This window comes from Chanos chanos, chromosome 10, assembly GCF_902362185.1.
Source record: "Chanos chanos chromosome 10, fChaCha1.1, whole genome shotgun sequence".
NCBI classification, from domain to species: Eukaryota; Metazoa; Chordata; class Actinopteri; order Gonorynchiformes; family Chanidae; genus Chanos; species Chanos chanos.
Genome location: NC_044504.1, coordinates 6226280 through 6253340, shown reverse-complemented (window position 1 = coordinate 6253340; position 27061 = coordinate 6226280). Strand labels below are relative to the sequence as shown.

The 27061-nt window shown below is 42.9% G+C and overlaps 1 protein-coding gene across 2 annotated transcripts in view; it reads left to right on the top strand.

Moving 5' to 3' along the window:
• The window catches only part of stxbp5l (syntaxin binding protein 5L), a 126015-nt gene extending 99730 nt beyond the window's left edge, over positions 1-26285 (top strand). For both annotated transcript variants that reach the window (XM_030786490.1, XM_030786489.1), the window contains 7 exons: positions 10151-10333; positions 19370-19609; positions 20430-20793; positions 21754-21919; positions 25316-25427; positions 25841-26061; positions 26244-26285. In XM_030786490.1, the coding sequence (XP_030642350.1) occupies positions 10151-10333; positions 19370-19609; positions 20430-20793; positions 21754-21919; positions 25316-25427; positions 25841-26061; positions 26244-26285 (1328 nt within the window). The remainder of the gene's footprint in view (positions 1-10150; positions 10334-19369; positions 19610-20429; positions 20794-21753; positions 21920-25315; positions 25428-25840; positions 26062-26243) is intronic.
• Positions 26286-27061: the final 776 nt, after the last annotated feature.

The following is a 27061-nucleotide window of genomic DNA, read 5'->3' as shown; positions in this document are numbered from 1 at the left end:
GTTGGGGAAAAAGGGTCCCTGGGGCGTAAGATGAGGTGTTTGGAACATTATTACGTTTTTTTTTTTGTTGGTTTGTTTGTTTCTTTGTTTTTATTTGCTAAAGCAGAGCTGCTTTACCCAGCGTGCAACATCCCTATAGACTACAATAGAACTCTGTTTATTGATTGTGCTATTTATAAACCACACACTGCCGTTACATATACCAGAGGGGAAATTGAACATGTGGGTTCACAAACTGATGGCATTGTGTTTGAATATTTCATGATGCTCTGATACCGTTTTGTGGTTATTCTTTTCTCTCTCTCTCTCTCTCTCTCTCTCTCTCTCTCTCTCTCTCTCTCTCTCTCACTCTCTTTCTATTTTTGTGTTCTTGTGTTTAGATGTGTTCTCGTGGAAATAACAATAACTCAAAAGTAGCTGAATTATATATGAGGGAAAAGCTTTGCAGCTGTTCCTGTTGCTGCGTTAGCTTTATGCTCGTGTGGCTTTTTATTTCAGCTCTGTCCTTTGACCATAGCCTGAATGCCTCAGTTATTAGCACTGTTCAAACACTCCTTCTCCAGGGGGTGTATTCATAGACTTTTTGCTCTAGTGCATTCAAACTCACCTGATTCTTCTCGTCAAGGTCCACAATAAACCTTGATGGCAACATTGGGCTGTTTGTGACATTAGGTTGTAAAATTAACCCCATACACTGCAACTCCACAGAAGATGGCTTGCCAAGTGCTATGTAATTTGCCGAATGCTGTGTAATTTGCTGTGCACGCACACATGCGCACACACGCACGCACGCACACACACACACACACAAGGTTGCCGTGTATTTCTGCCTTTGGAAAGAAAACAGGGGAGTTCTTTTGTCCCTTCGTGTGTTCATTTTTTCCTCATGTGTGAAAAGTCAAAAAACTGAGAAACTGCTAATTGTGTTGATGGTCTTCAGTATTCCCTAACTGAAAATATCCTTTTGAATTTATCTATCAAGAAGTGAGTTGGAGAAACAAAGAATAATGATATCTTTTTCCCGCCGAGCACAAATGACTCAGGTCTCATTAAAGATAGCTTTGTCTTTCAGTCTCTATCAGTTCTCCAATCCCCCGACAGCTCTTCTACCTCCCTTTGCTCCTTCTTTTCCCCGTGGAGGAAGCCAACTGCAAGACTAATAGAAGAGTCATCCATTGATTTGGCTGTATTTGGCCCTGACGTTCACTAAATCCAATGTGTCACTTTATAGCTGACTCTATCTTTTTCTCCTAGTCAAACTCTAAACTTTTTTAAAAACTCCCCCCCTCTCTCCCCCCCCCCCCCCCCTCCCTCTCTCTCTCTTGCTCCTTGTGTAACCGACTCGTTGTGTAACTTGTATTTTCACTCCGTTCTGCTCTCCTCCCTCTCTTTCCCTCTTTCTCTTTCTCTTCCTCTGTCTCACGATTGTTACCCTCTCTTTTCCACACGCTTTCTTCTCACTTTCCCGATCTTTTCTCTCTTTCTCCATCAGTCATTCAGTCTGTAACTCAAGGCCTTCCGTTTTCCCTGTCTTTCCCTGTCCCTCTCTCTCTCTCTCTTTTTTCTCTGGCTATCTCTCCTCTCTCTTTTGTTCTGTAACAAAAAAAAAAAAAAAAAAAAGGTTTCGTGCCTCCTCAGCCTCCGTCTTTCTACAGGTTCTTGGTCACCATTCCTCTATCAATGCCAGTAATTGGGGCCGCACCCGTCCTTTGAAGTCATCTCTCCCTCTCCGTCTCTGTTTCCACTTCCACAGTCATCGCTGTTTGTTTGTCGACTCGTGGTCTTCTTGTTTTTCATACCAAGGCTGCGACTGGTCGCGGTGACCCCCTCGTGGACTATGGTTCTTCACCAGGGAAGATAATAAGCTGAAATGTCAGCGACTGGCTTGGACCTGGTGGTTTATATTTAGAAAAAAAACCTTCCAGGAAAAAAAAAAAAGAAAAAAAAAAACGTATTAAAGTAATATGGGCTGAGGTGACAGGGAGCGGCTTGGCTGTTTTTCAGACTGCTCATTATACCTGCCTGACCTGTGGAGACTGCTCTAAATACACACACACACACACACACACACAAAAGACAGAGCCCCAAGTCCACTTAAATAAGAGTATAACCTTTATTTTTTAGGTATTCAAAACAAACTTTTCTAGGCTACTTTTCACATTGTTTTAAGAGACAGGACGCTGACGGTTTACTTAAGGAAAGAACAATATGTTTTCAGGGTATTGTACTTTTGTGAAAAACATAAATACTTCCATATTAACTGAAAATCTGTCACATCTGTTACCATATACAGCCCTGAAACTGTCTGGGGGAGAGAAGAGAATCTTCAGAATCTTCAGAACTTTCCAGAATATTTGATTGAAAATGGATGTTTATATGATTTATAAATGTAAATAAGGTGTTTTTCGTGAGTGTGAAAATTGAGAAGCACTGAAGGTAACAGTAGGAAGACTTGTCACTGTAGCAACAGTACGTTGGTAGCGGTCGTTGGTGCGGTTGCCATAGCAGTAGAAATAGTTGTGATCAGTTCCCTTCTTCTTTTCCACTCTAGGTTTGTGTTGTTTTGCTCTGATATCAAGCAATACTTATTGTTGATTTTTATTTATTTATTTATTTTACGAGCTCGAACTATGAAAGGAATATCTTGCATGCGTGTACGTGTGTGTGAGCGTGTGCGTGTGTGTGAGCGTGTGCGTGCGTGCGTGTGTTACTTTACGTCTGACCCTGTGTGTCATGTGGATCTCTGATTTCCAGTGCCCTACCCTTCCTCCCTGCACAATGACCCTCGCAGTGGCGGCGATCCAGTGGCCAATCTGCGTTCCGGCCACTACAGTCCAGTCTTTTACCTGCTGGACAATGGTAAGGGGTCGGACAATGCCGTCCCATCCTGCTCCGCTGCTTCGCTCCGTAGCTCTCGCTCACGTTCATCAGTCTGTCAAAAGCGAAGGGAACAGGCTTGTGTGGGTGGGTGGATGAATGGGGAGGGGTTGGGGGTGACGGGTGTTTTGGTAAATTGCATGCTTGGGGGTTTTATTTTTGATTGGTGGTTTAGATTCCACACAGTCCCCGAGTCCCCCACGCTTAGCCTCTGCGTGCTACCGCCCCGGCGGCTCTGTTACTGAGTGCTGTTAACCGTGTGTGAGAATGTGTGAGGGTGGGGCATGTATTCGTGATGGTGTACGGGGTTGGGGAATGGGGTGGGGGGGTTGATATGGGGTGGGGGTGGGGGTTTGTCTGCTGTGGGGGGATGAGATAGATCCTTTTTTGTGTCATCATGTGACATTACATCCAAAGTGAGGAGCAGGTATGGAGAGACTATTAAAGGTAGAGAATGAAAAAAGAGAGAAACATTAAATCAGTGATATATCAACACTACGATTGGACAGATGAGTCTAGATGAACTTTCAGTGTTGAATCAACATTAAGAGTGTATATGTGAGCCTACACTGACTCTCAGTGCTACATCCAAACCTGTGATTTACCTGTGCAGAGGGAGATGTTTGACAGACAGACAAGGAAGAGAGTGAGATTATTTCACAGAAAAAGTAGCGACAGATAGAGAGAACAGGATGAGTGACAGACACTGATTATGAATGTGGACAGAGAGGAAATATGGAAAATGAGGTGTCGTGGAGACAGGGGTTGGAAAGATTGAGTAAGAGGAGAGAGAGAGAGAGAGAGAGAGAGAGGGTGTTAGAGAAGTTACATTGATATAGGTTATCTTCATCCATGCCTGGTCCTTGCCAGATGCTGGATGAAGAGCCTTCGACCTGTCTTCTGCTCTGTCTTCTGCGTTGCCTTGTTCTGTAGTCGCTCACACACAGACCCAGCTCCAGCAGAAAGCCACAAAATGCCCATTAGTTAACCATGGAAACCAACCAGCTAGGAAGGGAAAGCCCCACCAAATCAACAACCATCTCAAAACCAGTGTTTATGGTCCCTCTCAGAGTTTAGTTAGAAACGAATGCTGTTTGGCTTCAGAATGTTCTTAGTTTGATAAAAATGTGGTTCATGTATGAAATTGTTTAGAGATTTGGAGAGTTCCGAGAGCAAATACCATAAAGAGATGAAGGGAAACAAAATGAACCCTAAGAGAAACTATGAACACCACCGGTGTGTAATGCATCGGTGAGCTACGCTAATTTGACATTTGAATGACAGTTGGTTATTCCAATACTTAATATTATCCTACCTTGGAAGAAGGGCAGGCCGCAGGGATGGAGAGTAGCTGCCTGATTGAAATTCTCCTCTACACAAATGACTAGCAGGAGTAACTGACGGCCAAACACTTCAAACCAAAATTCTGTCTTTTCAGAAGCCGAGAGTGAAAGGAAAAAAAAAAAAATATGGTTCATATCTGTTAGAAAAGTAATGTGCAGTCTTGAAGTTTGGATGAATTACTGCTTTAAACTAATAGCCAACAGACGCCCCATGCTGTCACACATCTTAATTCTGAAACCAAAATGAAAAACTATCGATTGGATTTGCTAACGCTGTAACTCTTCTCATCTTTAGTGGATCTCTTTGAATGCTTGTGCATTCATTCAGGAACTGTTTGAAATATTAATGACGCCAAATATGGAAAGAGCAAAACGCTGGCAGTCGTAGGAAAGAGCCAATTCATTCAAATTATAGTGCAGGCAGACACCAAGCAATTTTTGACAACAATCTTGTTGTCCAATTTTTTGACAAAACAAAATAACAAACCAAAAATGTTCCCAAATTGTATGTTCCATAATGTGTCTATTTTTTGGAGGGGTTTTTTTTTCCTGTTTTATGGAGGATTCTAGAGGCTTGGGTCGTGTTGCCATGGTATCTGGAATGCTCTAACAGGCTGTTAAACGATTCCTGAAATTTTGCTTGTGAAAAACAATGATGCAGGGAAGACAATGTTAGTCTGTCACTGCTGTCCTCAGACACCATAGTCATCACAGCTGCTATTGTGACTCTGCCAAAGCAGCTGTTCCACAGAGGAGCTTATATAAAGATACACACACATAACACACACACACACACACACACACACACACAATCATAATCACAGTTGTTTACATAAGCATTATTGGGTATAAACATTCATAGTAACATAAATAGACTTGCATCAATACTCTCTCTCCCACTCACATATGTGTGAGTGCACACACACACACACACACACACACACACACACAACCACACACACTCTTGCAAAGTTTTGTTTCAACACCATCGCACATTTCTTTAGTTTTACTCTCTCCCTCTCACAAGCATGCATGCACATGCACAGGAGTGCACATACACACGCACACACACACGCGCGCAAACACGCACGCACGCACACACACACAACCACACACACAGGCACGCACACACACACACACACACACACACACACACACACACACAACCACACACACGCACACGCGCACACACACACACGCGCGCAAACACGCGCGCACACCCACACACACGCACGCACGCACGCACGCAAACACGCACGCACACACACACAACCACATACACAGACACACACACACACACAACCACACACACGCACGCACACACACGCACGCACGCAAATACGCACGCACACACACACAACCACATACACACACACACACACACAACCACACACACGCACGCACACACACACACACGCACACACACACACACACGCAAACACGCACGCACGCACACCCACACACACACACGCACGCACGCACACGACTCATCTTATCATGTCCTGGAGTAATTAGATGGATCCCACCTGTAAGGGTTAGGCTATTGATCTTGGACATTCAATTACTCCTGTACACAAGAGCAATTTCCTCTCTGGCTCACAGAACAAGAGCGTTCAATTTACATCCAAATCCTGTTTTAGCTCTTTCTTCACACCAAAGGCACTTTACCTCTGAGAGTGTAAAATAATGTCTAACCCCAGCCCTTCCTGTTCCCTACCTGCATCCCATTTCCCCCTCTATATGAGCACTACTTTTAGAATTTTGCTGTTTGGACATTTTCACTGGAGAGCAATATTACTCATAAACCAGGCTATTAAATAGTGCCACGATTGATTTAAATGTACAGTGTTATGATGTAGTATTAGAATACTGGACTTATGAATCTTTTTATGCTTTATTTTTAATTCTCCGAATGGAACTGGTTGTACTCAGAGTCATATGTTTAATGTAAAGTATCAGGAATGCTTGGCCTGGACCTGAAGGAGACCAGGTTCTAATGTAAAATCAGAATCCATCACAGATTGCCCCATTCTCTTCAGTCAACCTTAGGACTGACTTAGGATTTGGCAGGAAACCTTTCTTTTAAAACAGTCACCAAACATCCTCTGTACTGCACTGAGCACACACACACACACACACACACACACACACACACATATATATGTATATATAGCAACAGCATGAGGAGAGCACAGACATTGGGAAAAGGGTCTGTATTCTCCTCATACTGTTGCTATAATGAACACTGAAGAAGAGGTCAAAACCCGTGGGTAAATAATAGTGTATATATATACATATATGATAGATGTGTAATAAGGCCAAAGATGATGAACTGAATTCGGAATGGGTTTCCATTCTGCGGGTCTTTGAGATTTTCACTATACTGTGTGTGTCATTGCATATCTCCAACTATCAGGACCGACGTGTGTCTTGACCTTTGCAGTATTACTGCAAAATGCTTGCAAAATGTTGACCTTTTTAGTTTTATGTTTTATAATTCCACTTGTGTTTATGTGTGTGTGTGTGTGTGTGTGCCTGTGTGTGCGCGTGTGTATGTGTGCGTATGTGTACATGCGTGTTTGTGTGTGTTTCTCGGTTTGAGTACGGGTTTCCTGACTACCGTTTTGTGTCGTGTAAGGCGACGTCCAGACCACAGGGAATTCTAACTGTCCTCTGCTACTTTTACTGAAAAATCTAATCCAAAAATAATCTGCCATAAAGACTGAATAATGTCAAACCTTCCTCAAAGAAGAGCAGTGAATAGGAGACTACATGCTATGTATTCTAATAAAATTGAGTCTGTAATTTCTCTTTGGTGATTTCAGCCAAATTAAGCTATAGAAAGATACTGCACTTTTCCTGCTATTTCTGAAAAGTTCATTTTGCTCAGATTTTTTGCTTTGTGTAAGTGGAGTGTCGGAGTGGCAGGAGAATCTCTTGTAGCCTGGCAAAGTGAACCTGAAAGACACGAAGACGCCTTATTTTATTTTATTTTTTTCTCGATAGTGCCTGCCAAGAATGTGCGTGTGTGTGTGTCTGTGTATGTAAATGTTCATAATCGCATGCGAAATATATATGTATATATATTTTAAAATATCGTTTTCATTATTTTTTGATTTAACGATTCCGGGTTCTTTTCCTATGCATCTTTTGTTGTCTTTGATTTGTTTTTTTCTTTTGGTTTAATATCATTTTTTTTGTTTGTTTGGTTTTTGTTTTACTGGATTAACTGCCCCTTTCTTTCCTATTTCTTTTTGTTTCAGTCAAAGGACCAGGCAGAAAGTTAAGTCTGCCCACAGATCTTAAGACTGATCTTGGTACGGTAGGCGAAAGCGAGCAGTTCTGTTTTCCTTTTTTTCTTTCCTTTAACTCATTCAATTTTCTCTTTTTCATCCTCTTATGCCTGTTTAGAATGAAGGAATTTTCTTTCTTTCTTTCTTCATCTGTTTCCTGTTCAGCGCATCTTTTCTCTCATTTTCTCTCATTTTCTTCTCTCACTTGACAAGTCAATGAACTTTTAAATAAAACCTGGGCTTGTGATGCATCTGTGTTTTGGTCTATGAAACGTTTTCATTTGGGTTTGTAGATGTTTGTTCAGTGCACATTTTGCAAGTGTTTTCAAAGGTGATTTTGTACCTCCATACTCATTTCTGGTTGACAAGGGCGTCACTCTGAAATCTCGCTCTATCGCGATTGGCTCACTCTTTACCTTCAAATGGCCTTGCTCCATTCTGACTGGACCATTCTATACCTCTTGACTAGCCATGCTCTAACCTTACTGGATCATTCTTTCAACTAAAGAAAGCCTTGCTTCATTGTGATTGGGCCATCCTTTAACTCTGAATCTTCATGCTCTAACATGATTGGACAACTCTCTGTCTGCAAATGGTTTTGCTTCCTTGTAATTGGACCATTCTTTTATCTTTTCCCTGAAAACATCAAAAGATCTCTCTCTCTCTCTCTCTCTCTCTCTCAGTCCACAATTATATTTCATGCTTAAGCCTTGTCTAACATACCTACTGTTGAGACATTTTTTTTGTCATGAGATGATTTGTATGTGCCTTGCTATGAATACATCATGTAAAGCAACCATACCTTTCCTTCAACAGGTTCAGCTGTGCAGACACAGTGGGTTGGGTGGGGTGGGGGGTGGGATTATTTTACTCTGTGAGTTTACTGTTGGTTTTTCCCTTTTCAACGGACAGTTCTTGTTGATGGTTCATTATGGATTTTAACGTGTTGCATCAGCATTAAGATTAGAAGCAATGAAATGAAAAAAGGAATTAAAAAAAACTAAGATGTAGGTCTTTATTAAGATAAAGATTAAAAAAACATTTCAAAGTGTAATGGATTTGGTTTTGGAGGCTATTATGATACGAACACAAAGTGAAGAGAACTACTTGTTTGTTTTATCTTTGTTTCTATGACAACATATTGATTGGGGAGAGAGAGAGAGAGAGAGAGAGAGAGAGAGAGAGAGAGAGAGAGAGAGAGAGAGAGAATGTGTGTGTGTGTGTGTGTGTGTGTGTGCGTGTGTGTGTGTGTGTGTTTCTGTGTGTCTGTGTCTGTGGTCACTTTTGGTTACACTGTTATGTAACCCTGCTGTAGACCAGTTTCCTCTGGGATGTGCCAGGGCTGTCCTCAGTTCTCCTCAGAGGATATATAAATATACATACCCTAAGACCGTGGTCCACAGCCCTGGCACTGGCTTTGGGGAAACGGGTTCATTAATGGTGGCGGACTGGGTAGCACCATCAGCTTTCTCATCCTCTGTTACCGCTAACTACCAAAAAAAACTTCACCCCGAAGCACAGGACCTCAGAACAATCCAATACCAGACTAATATCAGATTCAAAGCCTTCTTTAAGAATCATCACATCACAGAAGCAGCCGGACTTTACCCTGTTACAGAGAGGGAAAAGAACCAGTATTTCCACAGACTAAAAACATTGATGTCTTGCATCATGAGGGAGACAGACAGAGGCAGACTTTCCCAAAGACAAATTATCTGAGGGCCTACTGTTTCTAGATACGCAGATAGGGGCATGAAGACAGTTTTGTGAAATTAGATGATTATTCATTCATTTATTGATTGATTGATTGATTTTTATTTTAACAGTGATTTACAGTGAGACTCAAAATAGGATGCTGTTTAAGTCAATATTAGTATATTAGTTTATTGGATAGACCATCCAAACGCCCAAACGTCCAGTGCCAAAGCAGAGGTGTGCATGTGAGAAGCTGATACTGATATATCTCAGGAATGTCTAGTGCTGATGGATCTGCTGATGGTCTACTGAAGATGAGAGGCCTCTACAGGGCCTGCATCGCTATTGGCTTTCATCACATAGAAAGTGTTCTGTGTTTTACTTTTTCTTTTTCTTTTATGTTTCTTCTTCAACAGTGCTGGTTTTTAGGGGGTTTTTTTATCTGGCTTTTTGAAGTCGTGGAACACAGAGGGAAAGATGGAGGATGAGAAAGCTGAGTTTTAATGCCTGACAGAATGATTTTTCTGCAATTACCTGTTGTTGTTTTTTTTTTTTTCTCCTTTATTTTCTTTATTGTGTTGCTTTTTTTTTTTTATTGTTTTTCTCTTTGGCTTGGACTGAATGAAGCTGCTTCTTTTCATGGTTGCCTTTTCTTGACTCTTTTGTGTTTTATTATTCATCTCTCTCATTAATCACTCTGTTTCTCTGTCTCTTACTCTCCACATATTGTTTCATTCAGTCTCTCTTTACCTCTCTCTCTCTCTCTCTCTCTCTCTCTCTCTCTCTCCTTTCTTTTGCTTTCTTACCTTCACCTTTTCAGCTCTCCTTGTTTTCCTTTATTCCTCTTTTCTTTTCTTTTCCTTTCTTTTTTTTTTTTCTCAGTGTCCACCTCTTCCTGTTGGGTTTTTTTCAGGTCTTGCTAATGCTTTGCCGTTGTTGCAGATCATGTGAATGGACATTGCACTAGTCCCACCTCCCAGCCCTGCGCAGCGGGGAGACCCCGGGTCCCTGGGGGCCCCGAGGGGCCACGCCTGGGTCGCAGGGGGCCCGGCCGACCGCCCTTCCGAAAGGCCCAGTCCGCAGCATGCATGGAGGTCTCTTTGCCTGTGTCCTCCCTCACGGAAGGTGTGTGCCTGTCTTCCTCCCTTCCTCTCCTCTCTTCTCCCTTAATCCCTCTTTTCCTCCTCTCACCTCCCCTTATATTCCATGCATGTCCTAAAAAGATGGGAGGGGAAGACGGTGAAGCTTGTGTGGTGGGGGGGTGGAGGTGGGGGGGGGGGGGGGGGGGGGGGGGGGGGGGGGGGGTTTGGTGGCTTTTTTATTGGTTCTTTTTTATGGATCTTGTTTTGTTGTTGCTTGACTTCATTTCTTCGATTTAGAACATTTGGTGGCTGTAAATGGACTTGCTATAACTCATTAGCCCTGTGGTGCTAAAGAGGAAGCTGTGCCTTTTCTAATCACCAATTTCTTCTTCTTATTATTATAATTGTCGTCTCTCTTTTTTTTTTTTTTTTTACGCTGAATATGAAGATCATAGCGGTCTGTGATTTCTGTGTTGTTGTTGCTTTTTTTTTTTTTTTTTTTAAGCTCGCAAATTCAAATAGGTTTACAAATTAGGTATAAAAAACTCCTTTATTTTTAAAGCTCGTGAGATATTTTTTAAAAAAGAAATTATGTCCAATTACACAGCGACTGAGTGACGGCTTTTCTTTTACGCCCATTGCTTTGAAACACAGAAACCACTGACTGTTTTTGTCCATTTTGATTTTTGAGATTGTGCGGCTGTTTGAAACACAAGGCTGAACTTGACCGCTGCTGCTTTTGAAATGATCATTTTCAATTTGTACTCAAGCATTTAAATGTGTGTTATCACACTGCTGATGAGTGTAAAAAGCATATTTTATACTGTGAGTGACAAATTATACGTTCATAATGATGAAAAGTGAAAGGATAAGGTCAGTCTAGGATCGGGGCTCTCTCTAATGCTTGTTCCTGTGCATGCACATGATATAAATCAACAAGGCTTTCAACCCGAGACTTTTATGAACTTTTTAGTAATTTTAGCACTTAAACACACACACACACACACACACACACAGTGCACTAAATTCACTCAGGCATGCACTCCAAAATCGACAGAGAATTAAAACTACCTTAGAATTATGAAATGATCACAGTGTCGCCATGCAGTGATGAAATCTGATCATATTCAACCTGTTTAATACATAACAACTAAAACAACAAGTGCTTCTGTGTCAGCACAGCAATGCTGTGTGTCTGTTGTCATTTATATGGCTGTACACACTTCACTTGTGTGAGTGTGTGTGTGTGTGTGTGTGTGTGTGTGTGTCTTAATGTGTGTGAGTGAGAGCCATCTGTTGTCTGAGCTGTATGCCTTTGTAAAGTGTGAGATCCATACCTGCTGTTCTGTGCTGTTCTCCCCAACCCACACACACATACACACACACACACACACACACACACACACACGCACGCACTGTTGTGCCTCTATGTCTCTCTGTGTCTTTATCTTTTGTGTGTGATAAACCCCTGCCACTTATATCAGCTGTCTCACAGAGATCACCCTGAGACAACACCGATCACACAGTCCAGCTCTACCTTTCCCATTCTGCCTCTAATCTTATATCAGCCCATAGCCAGGGAACCTGTGTGTGTGTGTGTGTGTCTGCGCAAGCGAGCGAGTACAAGTGTGTTGAGCTTTATAATCCTGTTTACGTAAAGGACAGTCTGTAGGACATGTTTAGTTGTGTAAACAGAATTAAACAGTGCCATGGAGTTCATGCTAAATGTTAAATGGCCTTTAGCGTTGTCTGTTGTCACCACAGCACCCCCCCACTCCAGCCCCCCCCCCCCCCCCCCCCCCCCCCCATTAGAGATAAACATCATCGTCTGTGCCATATCACAAAGAAAACGGATATTGTGTTTCAGAGCAGCACTCAATGACTTGCACTGTGCTTAACCTTTTCTCTTTTTTTTTTCCCTGTTAGCATGACCTGGGGTAGCGTTACTTGTTAGCTTACTAGAAAAGTATTATAGAAATCGCTAACAATTGGCGTTTTGTTGTTGTTAATGTGCTAGCGCCACCCTCCTTGCCGTGGCAAACAAAGCCGATCGTAAACATTCAACAGTAACTCAGCTCAATGTGAGTCCTTATCAGATTTACCTGATGTCAGGCCACAATGACTGCTTTTGCCCTATCAGACACCAAGGGTAAAATGTGGATTATTAAATGAAGGGGAAAAAAGTTATGAGCAAAAATATGAAACAGAGCCAGCGGTCTGCTCGAAGCCCTACAGGTGACAGAGTCAAAAAATTGAATTCAATCTGTCCGTGGCTCCAAAACCATGACAAACAGATGACTTTTTGTTGTTGTTGTTGTTGATAAAAAAGTGCTTTTTTTTTCTTTTGCCAATCACAGTTCATTTTCTGTCACTCTGGAGGCTCCATAAATCAGTGACCGTATTAGCACTTCGATTGATCAGAAACACATCTGTACACCATGTGTAGAGCTAAGACCATATCCAGTGATTTGTCCAAAAGTGTATACTTTGCCCACAGAGATTGACTAATGCTGTATTACACTTGGCAGTTTTTGCAAATTTGAACCTAAATTAGCTGGCATGGAAAACTAAACAACTGTGGAAATAAAGCCCATTTACCCAATCATGTTTCCCCCCTTAATCAGCAAAAGCAGCTTTTTTTTAACCTCTGAGTGAGAGCTGAACCTGCCCTGTCCTCAGAAACTCCCCCCGAAGTAAATTCAGTCCTGTCAGAAACCATTAGCGCAGCGTGCTAATGTAGCCTGCCTCATCACCCAAAGTGCCACACAAGGCTGGGCCCAACCACGAAGACACACAAGTGACCTTAACTCATAAACCCCTTCTCTGTCATGGATAAACTGCTGAGAGAAAGAAAAAAAAAAGCAGAAAAACAAAGGTGTGGTAAAAAAAAAAACTGATAAAGAGTAGGAGGAAGGGTTGAGAGGAGGTTCTGAAATGAGAAGTGTGATAGAGAGAACAAGAAGGAGAGAGAGAAGAGGAGAGAGAGAGACAAAGAGGATAAGAGTGAGTGGAGAGAAGGTAATTGCTTTGGAAACAGCCTAAGCTAAACATTATGCTAATGAGAGATTAATGAATTGAACTGAAATGAGAGAAAAGAGTGTATGTGGGGGGCGGGGGGCGTCTGTAATTTTAACTGTCTGAAAAATTGAGTTGTAATGAGGTTGGTTGGTTGTTCGGGAAGCTGCTTGGTTGAGCAGAAAGTTACAGTGCATCTCTTTTTGTTAGAAAGAGATGTAAAAATTTACCGTACGATGCATGTTACTTCTTTAATTCTCATTGTCATCCAACCATAAAAACCTGAGCGGTGACCAAAAGGGGGAGACAGCAGGAACAGAACCCAATCCAGAACAATTCAGGACCACATATATTTGAGATGAAGAAAAATCCGAATACTTCTCCAAAACAGCTTGGTCCAGTTTGTTTTCCCTTTAGTGTTTCCTGAGTTCAGCGTTGCACTGAGAGTCTTGAATTCTGTAACAGTTTCTCCCTTGTATGTACTGCTGTGAAATGGACCTTAATCACTGAGAGACATCCAATGTGTCCTTTTTTTTTTTTTTTTTTGGTGCACTATGCCACTCCAAAGTTGGTATGTCCGTGAGAAGACGACCCGCGGGAGCACCGGTCTCGGCGCGAGGCATGTGTGTCCCTATCGCCGCGGTAACAGGCATGCGGTGCCACAGCAGGGTCACTGAGATAATTAAAGGTCAATTAGCAGCGAGGGGAGCCAGGCCGACGCTAATGAGGCACGCAACAGGAAGAGAGAGCTGCAGGAGGGCGGGACATAGGGACGAACAGCATCGCACAAACAACAACAGAGTGGGGAGAGGCACACATAGTCTACCACACAAACACACACACACACACACACACACACACACACATACTCTCACATACACACACGGCATGCAAAGGAGCAGGGCCACAGATCACTGGACAGATGGACGTGCACGCACACACACACACACACACGCACCTGAACATGCACATACACACACACACACACACACACACACACAAACATACTCACGAAGCTAGAGAGCAAAACAGCATGTCTGGAGAGAAGCACATACACACACACACACACACACACACACACACACACGGACATGCACATAAACACGCACTTAGAAAAAAAGAAGAAGGCTTTGCACACAGCGTCATCCACAACACAGTATTAGATCCGAGTGAAGCAGTGGTCTTAATAAATATAAATTGAATCCCATCCTTATTTCTCGTCTAGAATGAACTGAACCATGGAATGAACTGAAAAAGTGGAAGCAATATCATAACAGCTAAATAGAGGCTTTATTACTGCAGCACCTGGGGTTTCCACAATAAGGGAGCAGCAGTTTGGATACAGAGCCAATCATTCTGTCATTCCGGGTTTGATCACAGCGTCATATCATAACAGCACCACAGCCTTATATGAGACCCACCCAGCTCTGAGCTGCAACAGATCTCTGTCAAAAAACTGTTTGCTTTTGGGATGATAGCGACCAGTTGCATTAGACTAGACTCTGTAAAAACACAACTTTATAATGTTAGATCAGACTCTATAGCACTACAACTATAAACCATTAGACCAGACTCAATAACACAACTATAAACCATTAGACCAGACTCTCTAGCTCTCCAACTGTAAACCATTAGACCAGACTCTATAACACAACTGTAAACCATTAGACCAGACTCTATAACACAACTGTAAACCATTAGACCAAACTTAATAACACAACTATAAACCATTAGACCAAACTCAATAACACAACTGTAAACCATTAGACCAGACTTAATAACACAACTATAAACCATTAGACCAGACTCAATAACACAACTGTAAACCATTAGACCAGACTCAATAACACAACTATAAACCATTAGACCAGACTCAATAACACAACTATAAACCATTAGACCAGACTCAATAACACAACTGTAAACCATTAGACCAGACTCTATAACACAACTGTAAACCATTAGACCAGACTCTATAACACAACTGTAAACCATTAGACCAAACTCAATAACACAACTAGAAAAAAATTAGACCAAACTCAATAACACAACTGTAAACCATTAGACCAGACTCAATAACACAACTATAAACCATTAGACCAGACTCCATAGTCCTGTGGCTATTAACCGTCAGCTACTGATCTGCATCTTTGGGACTTCTGTGTGTCACTGCATTACAAGGTTATGGATGGAGTGATGTAATCTGTTGCTCAAAGCTGAACTGACAGATTTAACTCCCCGACAAATAGGTCCCTATTGCGACATGTCTCCGTGGTGATGGAATAAAGTGTCTCCCCTTGTGTGATCATGAAATATTCAGACGTGTGGTTCATTATGCGGGGACACACGCTGAGAGGACAGGGGACAGAGTGGATGGATACTGCTGAGGTTGTCCTGTCAAGTAGGTTCTGTTTGTTATAGAGCTGTCTCTGAGAGCCACTGTCATATCCCCATCTTGTGTCGATGAGTCTGTGTGTGTGTGTGTGTGTATGTGTGTGTGTGTGTGTGTGTGCGCGTGTGTGTGTGTGTGTGCGCGTGTGTGTGTGTGTGTGTGTGCGTGTGTGTGTGTGTGCATGTGTGTGGTGTTGTTGCAACATTTCTCTGCTTGACTCCCATGGAGTCCTTGCGTCCTATCTGAATAGTACTTGTGATGTGACTCTGGTCACACACACACACACAGACACACACACACACACACACACACACACATACGGCAATAAAAAAACACAACCACCCACACTGTCCTAACAGTGCCCAACTCCAGCGCTAAAGGTACACGTCACTGCGGAATGAACAGCGCAGACTTTTATTGCCTTGGGTTGATTAGTTTCAGACAGCCAGAGTGGTGTGACAGTGCCACAGAGGAGAAGGGTAATATAACAGTTGCATTAAATGGGATGACTTGTACAGGGGATAGAATGACTTGTTTGTTTGTTTTTTCTGTTCCTTTTTTTTTTTTTTTTTTTTTGAAGATAAGAAACAACAATTTTGGAAACCCTCACGTGAATGTGCATTTCGGCTGCCCGTGTTTTTGAATTTATTGTCTAATTCTGTGGCATTTAAGTTTGTGACAGCATGTGAAAAGTTCTGTATTTCTCTCTCTCTCTCTTTCTCTCTCTCTGTCTTTCTCTCTGTTTTTGTGCTGTGTAATGGGTTGTGATGTTGTGTTTGATGGGATTTTGGGGTGTTATGTTGTCTTTTATGTTGCTATGGGGGGACGGGGTGTTCTGTGTTTTGCTGGTAATGTGTGTGTGTGTGTGTGTGTGTGTGTGTGTGTGTGTGTATGGATGGGGGCGTTGATTGTTATGTGGCATTTATTGGTATGTGTTCTATTTTTGTGATGTGTGTCTGACTCTCATTGTTGAGTGATCTTTTATGGGGTCGTGTGGTGTTTTTTATGTTATGCGTTGTTGTTCTTTGTGGTGTTGTGTATGTGTGTGTGATTGTGTGTGTGTGTGTGTGTGTGTGTGTGTGCGCAATTTTGGGAATGTATTTTGGTATTTTGTGGGTTTTACATGCTGTATGATGGGGGTGACAATGGGGGGGGGGTTGGTTTGGGTCGTGCCCGTCGTTGTGTGTGTGTGCGTGTGTTGGGGCATCGTGTGTGTGGGTTGGGGTGTTTTGTGTGTGTGTGTATGTGGGTCGGGGTGTCGTGTGTGTGTCGTTTGTCTGTCGTGTGTGTGTGTGGCGTGCGTAGGTTACGCGTCACGGCGGGCCATGTTGCAGCAGTTACACGGCGTCACTATGTACTCTCATGATGAACACCACCCCCCCGCCTACACGTGGAGCGAGAGAGGTAAGGACGACCCGACGGCCTGGAGGCGCTCGTCACATGGTGTCCCGGTTCTGTTTCGTCCTGTTTGAGCTCCGTCCCGTCCTGTCACCCCCTAGATGCTCTGTTTAGAAGAAAAAAAAATCACACACACATTTGTTGTCTTGCTCTTTCTCCTCCTCTTCATCCTAAGATGGGGAAGCTTAGAAAAAAAAAGTTTCACACATGCTGAACATGACACCGCACCATCAGCATTCTGTGTAAACTCTGTGCTTGTCTTAGGGCTGTCGTCTATGTGTAAAAGAGTCTGTGAGTCTGAGTATAAAAAGGCTTTGGGGTTGTGTCTGTCTCAGTGCTGGGTTCCAGTTTGTCCTCCCTTGTCTACTTTAAGCTGGAGATGTCAGAGTGCCCGAGTGTTTCAACCACAATCACACAAGCACCATCTGCTCCCACGGACTGTTACGACTGCAGAATCAACATTCGATGCCTTTAACAATTTATTCTAAATTGAAACATCACAGTGAGGGTCTGTCTCATGTCACACTTAATAATTTTTTATTATAGTTTCACATTGCTTCACGTGTCCTCTAATGGAGAGGCTGTTGTGTTTTGTGTGGTGTACTTGGAGTGTGTAATTACACGTCACGTATGTTTGTGATTGTGTAGGAAGGTCTGTTGTCTCATAAAATAATTTGATCCTCGTTTTAAAATCCCCAGCCTGGTCAGACGGAGATTGTCTTGTGAATGTATTGTGTGTGTTGAGTCTGTGTTTGCTGTAGAGGAGACACTTATTAAGAGCAGTAGCGAAAGCATATCCGTTTATTGGTGGTTCTGTAGCTTTACTGTTTAATTATGTCACTTGTCTTCTGTGACATATGGGGGAAGTCATCCATTTTTTGAACAAGTGTGCCTTTATTTTTATATATAATTTTATATCTATGTGTTTTTTATAAAATAGTCACCTATCTGTATGTCACACAGATGGATTGAGCTTTTCTTTAGTCCATAAAGGTGTCAACACAGTCAGTATGTATTTATAGCTGTGGACAATTATTTATTGCTTTCTGACAGTAATTCACCCATCAGAATTTTCCTCAGACCATCATTTTGTCTTATTAACAGTTAACACTAAATGCCTGAAGCACAATCCATATGTTCTCCGTTCACAGTTATGGCTCTGGTGAATCTTAATCAGTCCATGTTTTTATATAATAACTTCCTCATCTATGCTGCTATTTTTTTTTTTGCTCAAAAACCTTATCGAGTGCGTTCCCTTGCTGAGAATTACGGGCACACCAATTTGTTTCTCAGTTGTAATTGGAAAGGCCGTTTGAGGCATCTAACATTGTGGAATATGTGTGGAAGTGACGTTGATAAAAAAAAAAATTAAAAAAAAAGCCTTGAAATAACTCTTTTCAGATTTGTAAAAAAAAGTGCCTTGACGGTGAGAATGAGTTTTATTACCTTTAGCCTAATGTGTTAACTTATTGTGAAATTAAACTACTATCAATCTCCCCTGGAGTCGATCGAGAGAGAGAGCGTGAGAGAGAGAGAGAGAGAGAGAGAGAGAGAGAGACTGTCTCTAAATAATTGAGTGAATGTAGATCAGGGCATGGCTTTTTGCTTTTTTTCTGAGTCCAGCCTCATCAATATGCAGTGTAGAATCTGAAACGGAAGCAAGTCCAGGTCAGCAAGGTTCCTAAGGAGCCCTGACTGGATGTGAATGAGTGTTTCAACATGTTTGGGGCTTGTTTCACGTACTTTCTCCTATGGGTCTGTGTGTTTGTGTTCTGTAATGTACGTACACGGCCACAGTGAATGGCACTACGACTTTAACAGTATGTATGTGTTTGTACGTTATTTGTTTAGTCGCTGTGTTTAAAAGTCGATGAAATGAACAAAATGACATTAGTTCTTATGTATCTTTTCCTTTGTCTCTCCTGTTGTTGGCTGAGTTTTACTTAACACTTGATTCGGATTGTTCAGTGTAAACATACATGGGGAGTGACTCTGCTTTTGTCTGATGTGATTGGATGTTATGTCTGAGTGTACGTTTAAAGGGACATGTTTTCATTTTCTCTACTCCACAGCACTGTGGCTGTCTCTAAATCTGGTGTTAAAGTTCCCTCTTCTATTTCTGTTCTTTCTTTCTTCACTGTTTTCTACTCTCCTCGTTTCTATCTGTATCCCTCTTTCATTTATCTCCTGATTCTGCTTTCTGCTCCCATGCACCCACGGTCTTCATCAGCTCTCCCTCTGTCCTTATCTCTCCCTCTCGCTGCGGCTTTGCAGAAAGTCGGGAGAACTCGTTTAGTCGTTCGCGGAGTTCCAGCGTGTCCAGTATCGACCGTGACACAAAGGAGGCGGTGACCACGCTGCAGTTCGGAGAATCGTACGGCCGTAAGTCGGACGCGTTGCCGACGCCCTGTCTGTGGGTAGGCACCAGCCTTGGCCTGGTGCTACTTATACCCATGTCCATCCCTACAGACGACCAGGAGCGCCTAGAGGAGCCCGTAACCATAGCGCCCACTGGTGAGTCAGGCCTCCCTTAACCCAGGCTTGAGGGAAGTCTGGACAAACAAATCTGTTTCCTGTGAGCAACAGAACATGGCACAGATCTTAATGGAAAGCATGTAAAGAAAATCACAGTTTTATGTCAGTGTAATACCACATTACCAAGTAAACACAACATTAGTGATTTGTCTGGTACATTCTACAAGCCTCAGAGCATTTAAATAATACGTGTTGGCTCTGCTGTTCCTAATAACTTTAATAGTATTCCTGTGACCAAACGGTGAAATGAGGAAAAGCCTCTATTTAATTATCCTTAGAGCGCCTGCCTCTTCTCTTCTGTCTTTATTCCAGAACAGTCCAAAGAAGGGAACAATTATACAGAGTATTTTTAGAATATAGGAATGAGCAGCTTCTGCACAGTGCTTTTAGCACTCATTCAAAATTAAGGCCAGGGACAAGCCTAGATCAATGAACGATATCAAGACCACGCAGAGACTGATAAGGGATGCATGGTAAAAGAAAAAGACAGGAAGACACTGATTCTTTAAGTGGTGATGTCATGGAGGGGGTGAGGGCTTCCTTTGTCACTGAGGCATTAAAGAGGAAAATCACTTACACCATTTATCTTTATTATGTTGATCAGAGAACATTTGTCAGTTGTTATTCAGCTCACCCTCTCTCTCTCTCCCCCTCTCTCTCTCCCTCTCTCTCTCTCTCTCTCTCTCTCTCTCCCTCTCTCATTGTTTTGTCTGTGTCATATTCTCTCCTTCTTCTTTGTCCTCCATATCCTCACTGTTCACAAACACACACACACACACACACACACACACCGCTACAGGTTCGGTCTTAACGCTGAAGGGCTCGGTGCTGCGATTCGGTTTCCTGGACTGCTCGGGCGCCGTCATTCAGAGCCCTCACGAAGTTTGGCGGGATCCCCAAGCTTCCGAAGACCCGGAACGACAACGGCGCAGGAAACTGGTCAACTTCTCGCCCCTGTCCTCCCAGGAAGCGTGCGGCGAGGGTCACCTGGCCGTCGTCTGCTCCGAGCGGCAGGCCACCGTCTTCCTCATGCCCTCCCAGGCGCGCCTGTACGTGCACAACATCACCGAGTCGTCCTTCGTCCTGCGCGCCGACGTGGTGAGCGTGTGCAACAGCGTCTGCCTGGCCTGCTTCTGCGCCAACGGTCACGTCATGACCCTCAGGTCAGTTCACGTGTTTGATTTAGTTTAATTATCTTTTTTTTTTGGGGTATTTTGTTCCTTTCCATGCTTTTATTTCTCTCCAGTCTCTCTCTAAACGAGATATTAAAGCTGACCAGGCGTTACTGTATCCGATCAAACTAATTTGCTCCCTTCCTCTGACTCGCAGTGTGATTTGAGTGTTTAATCTGCTAGCATACAAGGAATGCAAAGAGGTTTTTCTTTTTATTATTATTATGACTGCTATCACCAGGTTTTCTGTAACAAGTATGCACTTTGTGATTATTAACATGAACAAGTCATTTAACAATGTAATACGTTTTCATGATTGCAAACAATGTTCTCTCCCACCAGGCAAATTGGTCAATCACGCTATTAACAATAAAGTCGTTTTATATCATTTGGAAGTATATCGCTGCACATAATAAGTAGCTTTGCCAGTTGCTGAAGTGCATACTTTCCAAATCAAAAAAATCTCTAGTCACTGTATCTTTTCTCCTATGTGGTCCCTATAAAACCCTCATAAAAACCCTTAATCCCTGGGGGATTATTGATTCTTAATCCTGAAAGTACAGGAGTGGCCTTAATCTGCATGTCATCCTTAGGTCTAATCAATAAACTGAGCCATCACAATGTGTTCTGCTTTAGCCAAAAGGAGATTTGCATATTCATGCAGGTCCTTTTAAAACTGGAGTTTTTCCAGAGGAATTAGAAAAGCTTTTTCAACCTCATTGTTAAGCAGTGGACGACTTTTTTTTTTTTAAATGCATTGATTTAAACATCAGTCTTCCTCTTGCCTCGCTAAAAGTATATAGAACCAACCCTACTGTGATACTAAAATATTTTCAAATTGCGACAGTTATTTCCATGAGTGAGATCTGCAAGTCTTTTTTTGGCTTTGGTGTGTGTGTGTGTGTGTGTGTGCGTGTGTGTGTGCGTGTGTGTGTGGTGTGTGCGCTACAGTCTACCCAGCCTGAGGCCACTGTTGGATGTGAACTACCTGCCGCTGACAGACATGCGAATCGCTCGAACTTTCTGTTTCACAAACGGAGGACAGGCTCTATACCTCAGTTCCCCTACTGAGATCCAGCGCATCACCTACAGCCAAGAGATGTGTGACAACCTACAGGTGTGTGTGTGTGTGTATGAGTGTGTGTGTTTATCTGTGTATGATAGGCCAATGATTCATTTTTACCGTTACTGCTGTTTATTTTCTATTACGTGTCAGTAGAAAGGGGTTGTTTTTGTGATAATGATAGATATTCTGATTTTAATGTACCTGTTACTGATGCCTGTGGTGCTCTTTCATCTAGCGAATCCTCTCTCCATCTCTACCAAATTGTTCTCTTAAATGTTACGGGAATTTTCCATAGCTCTTACAAATTTGAGTAAAGGAGGAATATTTTGGGATTCCTGTGAAGTTTCCTCCTGATGACCTGACGTTAAGGTCAGAATGTGATCTCCACCTTCTCTCTGTCGCTGCCTTCTCTGCCAGTCGGTTGAATTTGTCGCAGTTTGGCCGGCTTCCCACGGTTTCTGCACCTCGTGTCTTCTCCTGGCTCCTCAGGTGGCCAGGTTTGTGGGAGAGAAAGAATCATTTTCTCCTGGCTTCCAAGGACCCGCACGTCAGCTATAGCGTGATCCTCTTCCCTTTCTCCGCTTCCGACCGCGTCCACCTGCCTCGCCGGTGCATCCCCGCCGCTAAGCAAACCTGCCCTCTTCTACCACGCGACAGATTTCTGACAGCACCTAATCTCCTCTTCTTTCTCCTCTAGCTTGGCCTTTCTGTGCACCCAATTTCCAAGTATCTTGCAGCTATTCTCCACGCAGAATGTCATTTTGGAATTTCTTTAACTGCGGCTGTGGCCGAGCCTTTCCTACCTCCATGGACATCTCTCCTGGACGGTCTTGAGTTGTTCAGTGCCTGTGAGGATTTAGGGCTCTGTAGCTGCTTTGGACTCTCGGCCATTATAGACCATTTGTATTTCTTTCCATTGTTTCTGCAGAGGCTGTTAAGAGGTAGTAAACCAGGAAGGAATAAGAGAGTAGAACCCCATGTTTGCAACTCCACGCCTTGCATTTCCTGGGACAGCCACTTTTTTTTCACCTTCTCTCCATTCTGCTCCTCTTTTTTCCTCTTTTCCTTTTTTTTTCCCTCCAGCACCTCTCTTCTCCCTCCCCGTATCTTTCAATGTGTCGTCAAGGTGCTTCTTCAGACTTCTTAATTGGCTCTTCTGAGACTATCTGTAGCCTGTCTCCTCCAGCTCTCCCTGCTGTTCACTTTCCCTTTCCTAAACACGAGATTCTTAAATTCACTCACCTCACCCACCAGTCATCCTGGAGCACAAGACACGCCCCTTCAGGTCATCCAGGGTTCACTCCTGGTTTATGACCGATTCGTCGACAATAACAACAGTTTGTAAATGTTATAGTTTTGACTGGCAACAACAACAATTTATCATCTTTACTTTATAACATAATTTGTGCCGTCCTGTTATGGTTCCCGATATCAGAGAGAAGGTGACGGACGCAATTTACACGATACAATGAATCAATGATAACCAGAAAAATCTGTCCATCCATCAACCTGTCAACCTAACATGTGCAACCTGGTTCCACATATTATGACTCAGACCAATAATGATATCAAAATGACACAAGAGCAATGGAATAAATCTTTGTTGTACAGGGAGCAATGAAAATAGTCTTTAGTGATGAATGGTTTTTCTCTAACTGTTGTCAGAATGTGTAGAGGAGCTAAATTACTCCAAACACACCAGTCAAGTTGAGGAAAATGAGATCATTTCTGTCTGCTCTGTCTGGTGACGGGGAGCAGTCTTAGGTTTCTCGAGCTAAGATGAGAGGACAGTCACCTCCATTTTCTGACTGGAGAAGAATGGTGATGAGCATATTGAAAAGGATCATTAAGGTCCTATGTAGACTTTGGTGACAGGAAACACTTTTTATAGGCCGAGGTTGGTGTCCCGCTCTGTAGTGATGTCTGTGGTCATTTGGAGTTCTGTTTAGTAGAAGGTGCTCCTGTCCCGATATCCAGTAACCACAGAACTCAGAACACAGAACCACAACATACAAAAGTCTGTTTCCTTGGCTGGGTATTTTAAAGGTGTAACGCCTTAGAAAGGAGTGGTTATAAAGGCCATAGAAGCTGTTATGGTACCATATGTGTGTGCCGGTATTTGTATGTTTATGTGTGCGGCCAGGTTTGTGCTTGTTCCTACGTGTGTGTGAGCATTTGTATGAGTGAGTGTTTTTGTACAAAGGTGTGTGTCTGTGTAAGCGTGTGTGTGTGTTTGTGTGTGTGTCCATTTGTGTGTCTGTGTGTATTTGTGAAGATGGCTGTGGTTTTGAGGTGTGCTGCTGATAGCAGTCATTGAAGTGAAATGTCACGCTTGTCATTGGTTCTTTGAGCTGCCGTGAGTCGAGCCACTGTCTTTCTCTCCTGTGATGCATACACACACACACACACACGCACACACATACACGCACACACACACACACGCACACACACACACACGCACACACATATACAAAGTGTGGCTGTTAACTCATGAGACTAATAAAGTAATTCAATTGTAACGATTGTTTAATAACACTTTAATAACTGTAATAATGACTGTTTAATAACAGTCTCTTTGTCGATGGAGACCATTTCTGAAATCATTCTGATGCGGATGAGTTGTCGATCATTTTGAATGATTTGTTAATTTCGAACGCCGGTTCTTAATGTGCATGGCCGTCTACAACGTTCATCATCTTCGACATCCTCTCGGCCTTCACAAGATCTCCTCTGCCGCTCGAGCACACGCGTATGTGACGTGCATTCTTCCCCGTAAACTTCAGCTAGCATACGAAAAGATTCGGTAGCCATTTTGTTCAGTTTCGCCAAAAACTCCAAATTGATGTGTTGCTCGATTTTTGAACTGACGGTTTTAACAACATGTCAGAAAAATGTCTACCTCAGGCAATGCATAACAGCAAACTGAAGATGTAAGTGGATTGGAAATTTCAGGGGTTGTTTATGGTTTTTCAGGGGTCAGTGTATACCACGTTGTTTGGGCATGCATGCTGTGGTTCGACTCACATAAGCCCAGTCTCGTTATTCAATAGCCACACCTTGTATGTGTGTGTGTATATATATATATATATATATATGTATATATATATACACACACACACACACACACACGAGCTCATGGACATAGACACACACACAAACAGATACACACAGACAGATGCTTGTGCAAACACACAAGAATATGTACAGTACATTTTAGCTCATGTTTCAAATAATAAACACACTCTAAACTCATTCTTGATGAACATTATAAAGGCATGGCTCCCGTTAAACTGTAGAATGGCATTACACTGCCACTTGGTGGACAGATATATGAGTGCACTCTGACTGCTTTCAAAGTCATTGCCACATAAAATAACTTGATTGATTGACTGACTGGCTGACTGACTGACTGATTGATTGATTGGTTGATTGGTTGATTGATTACAGGAAATGCTGGGTGAGCTCTTTACACCTATAGAGACTCCTGAGGCTCAGAACAGAGGCTTTCTGAAGGGCTTCTTCGGGGGAAACACCCAGACCTTCGATCGTGAGGAGCTGTGTGAGTGTGCTTATATATCAGTCCCGTGTGTGTGTGTGTGTGTGTTTGTGTGTGTGTTTGTGTTTGTGTGTGTGTGTGTGTGTGTGTGTGTGTGTGCGCGCGCGTGTGTGTGTGTGTGTGTGTGTGTGTGCGTGCGTGCGTGCGTGCGTGCGTGTGTGTGTGTGTGCGTGTGTGTGTGTGTGTTTCTGTGTGTGTGTGTGTGTGTGTGTGTGTGTGTGTGTACGTGCGTGCGTGTGTGTGTGTGTGCGTGTGCGTGTGTGTGTGTGCACATGTGTGTGTGTGTGTGTGTGTGTAGCAGTGTGTGTGTAGAGGTCCAGCAGGTCCAGCATGAGCCATCACACTGCAGTAAACGTTGTTTTAACCTCTGCTATACAGTCACTATCACAGTCATTTCTCCTTCTCTGTCCGTGCAGTCGGGGAGGCAGCGGCGGGTAAGGCGTCTCGCAGCCTGGCACAGCACATCCCCGGGCAGGCCGGGATGGAGGGCATGAAGGCAGCAGCGGGGGGTGCGGTCGGTGACCTGGCCCGCGCTCGCATTGCCCTGGACGAGAGAGGACAGAGACTGGGGGAACTGGAGGAGAGGACCGCCCTCATGATGGCCAGCGCTGAGACCTTCTCCAAACACGCTCACGAGGTACGGAGGAGAAAGAGGAGCAGGAAACAGAGAGAGGAGCTTAATAAAAGAGAGGAAAAGATAAGAGAGATGAGCGGGGGTGAAGTAAGACTGAGTGTGGGCTACTGTGGAATAAGACATATCGTTCTCTCCTCACGCATTCCAGTAATTCTGCTTCCTGTCTTTTTTTTTTCCCTCCACAGCTGATGCTGAAATGCAAAGACAAGAAGTGGTATCAGTTTTAGGAAACCTAAGAAGAAGGCTAGGTCTTCCCCTCGGCCAAGAGGGGACTCTACTCTGGGACATGGACCTTTACTCTTTCGACAAGAGAGAAAGAGAGAGAGAGACAGGCAGAGAAAGAGAGAGACAGAGAAAGAGAGAGGGAGAGACCATTTGTGTTAGTCATCCTCTCTTTAGCCTACATGTACAGGACTATGTCTAAGTTAGACTGGTTCAACAGGCTGAGGCCGGACTATGCTATGATGGACATGTACCATTAGCAAAGAAGATGAGGGGGGGGTGGAATCCCCTGTCTTGAGTTGTGGATCAGACCATCTTTGTGTACAGGGGGTGGAATCTCCTCACAAGGAGTGAATTGGCTCATTCTGTGTAGATACTCGGAGAGCTGAGAAACCAACAAGACTGCATGAAACAAAATGGATGACCTATAAAAATCATGAAACTGCCATATTAAAAAGAAGCATGATACTTTAAAGAGAAAGGAAATGAAAAAAAAAGTAAACTTTTATTTAATAATATAAGCCAATAACAGAAACGATGACAAAAAACTTTCTATTTTTTGAAATAGCAAAAAATATATATAAAAAGAAAAATGTATACCTGCATTGCTATAAGGCCAAAATATTGTTTTTGTTTTTTTTTATTATTATTGTTCCTCCATTCCATTCTGTTTCTTTTAGTGACATATCATATTAGAGCATTACTCCGTTTTCACATAGGACTACAGCTACCATGAAATTTAATTTACCATCATTAGATTCGATCCCTGACCATATTTGAA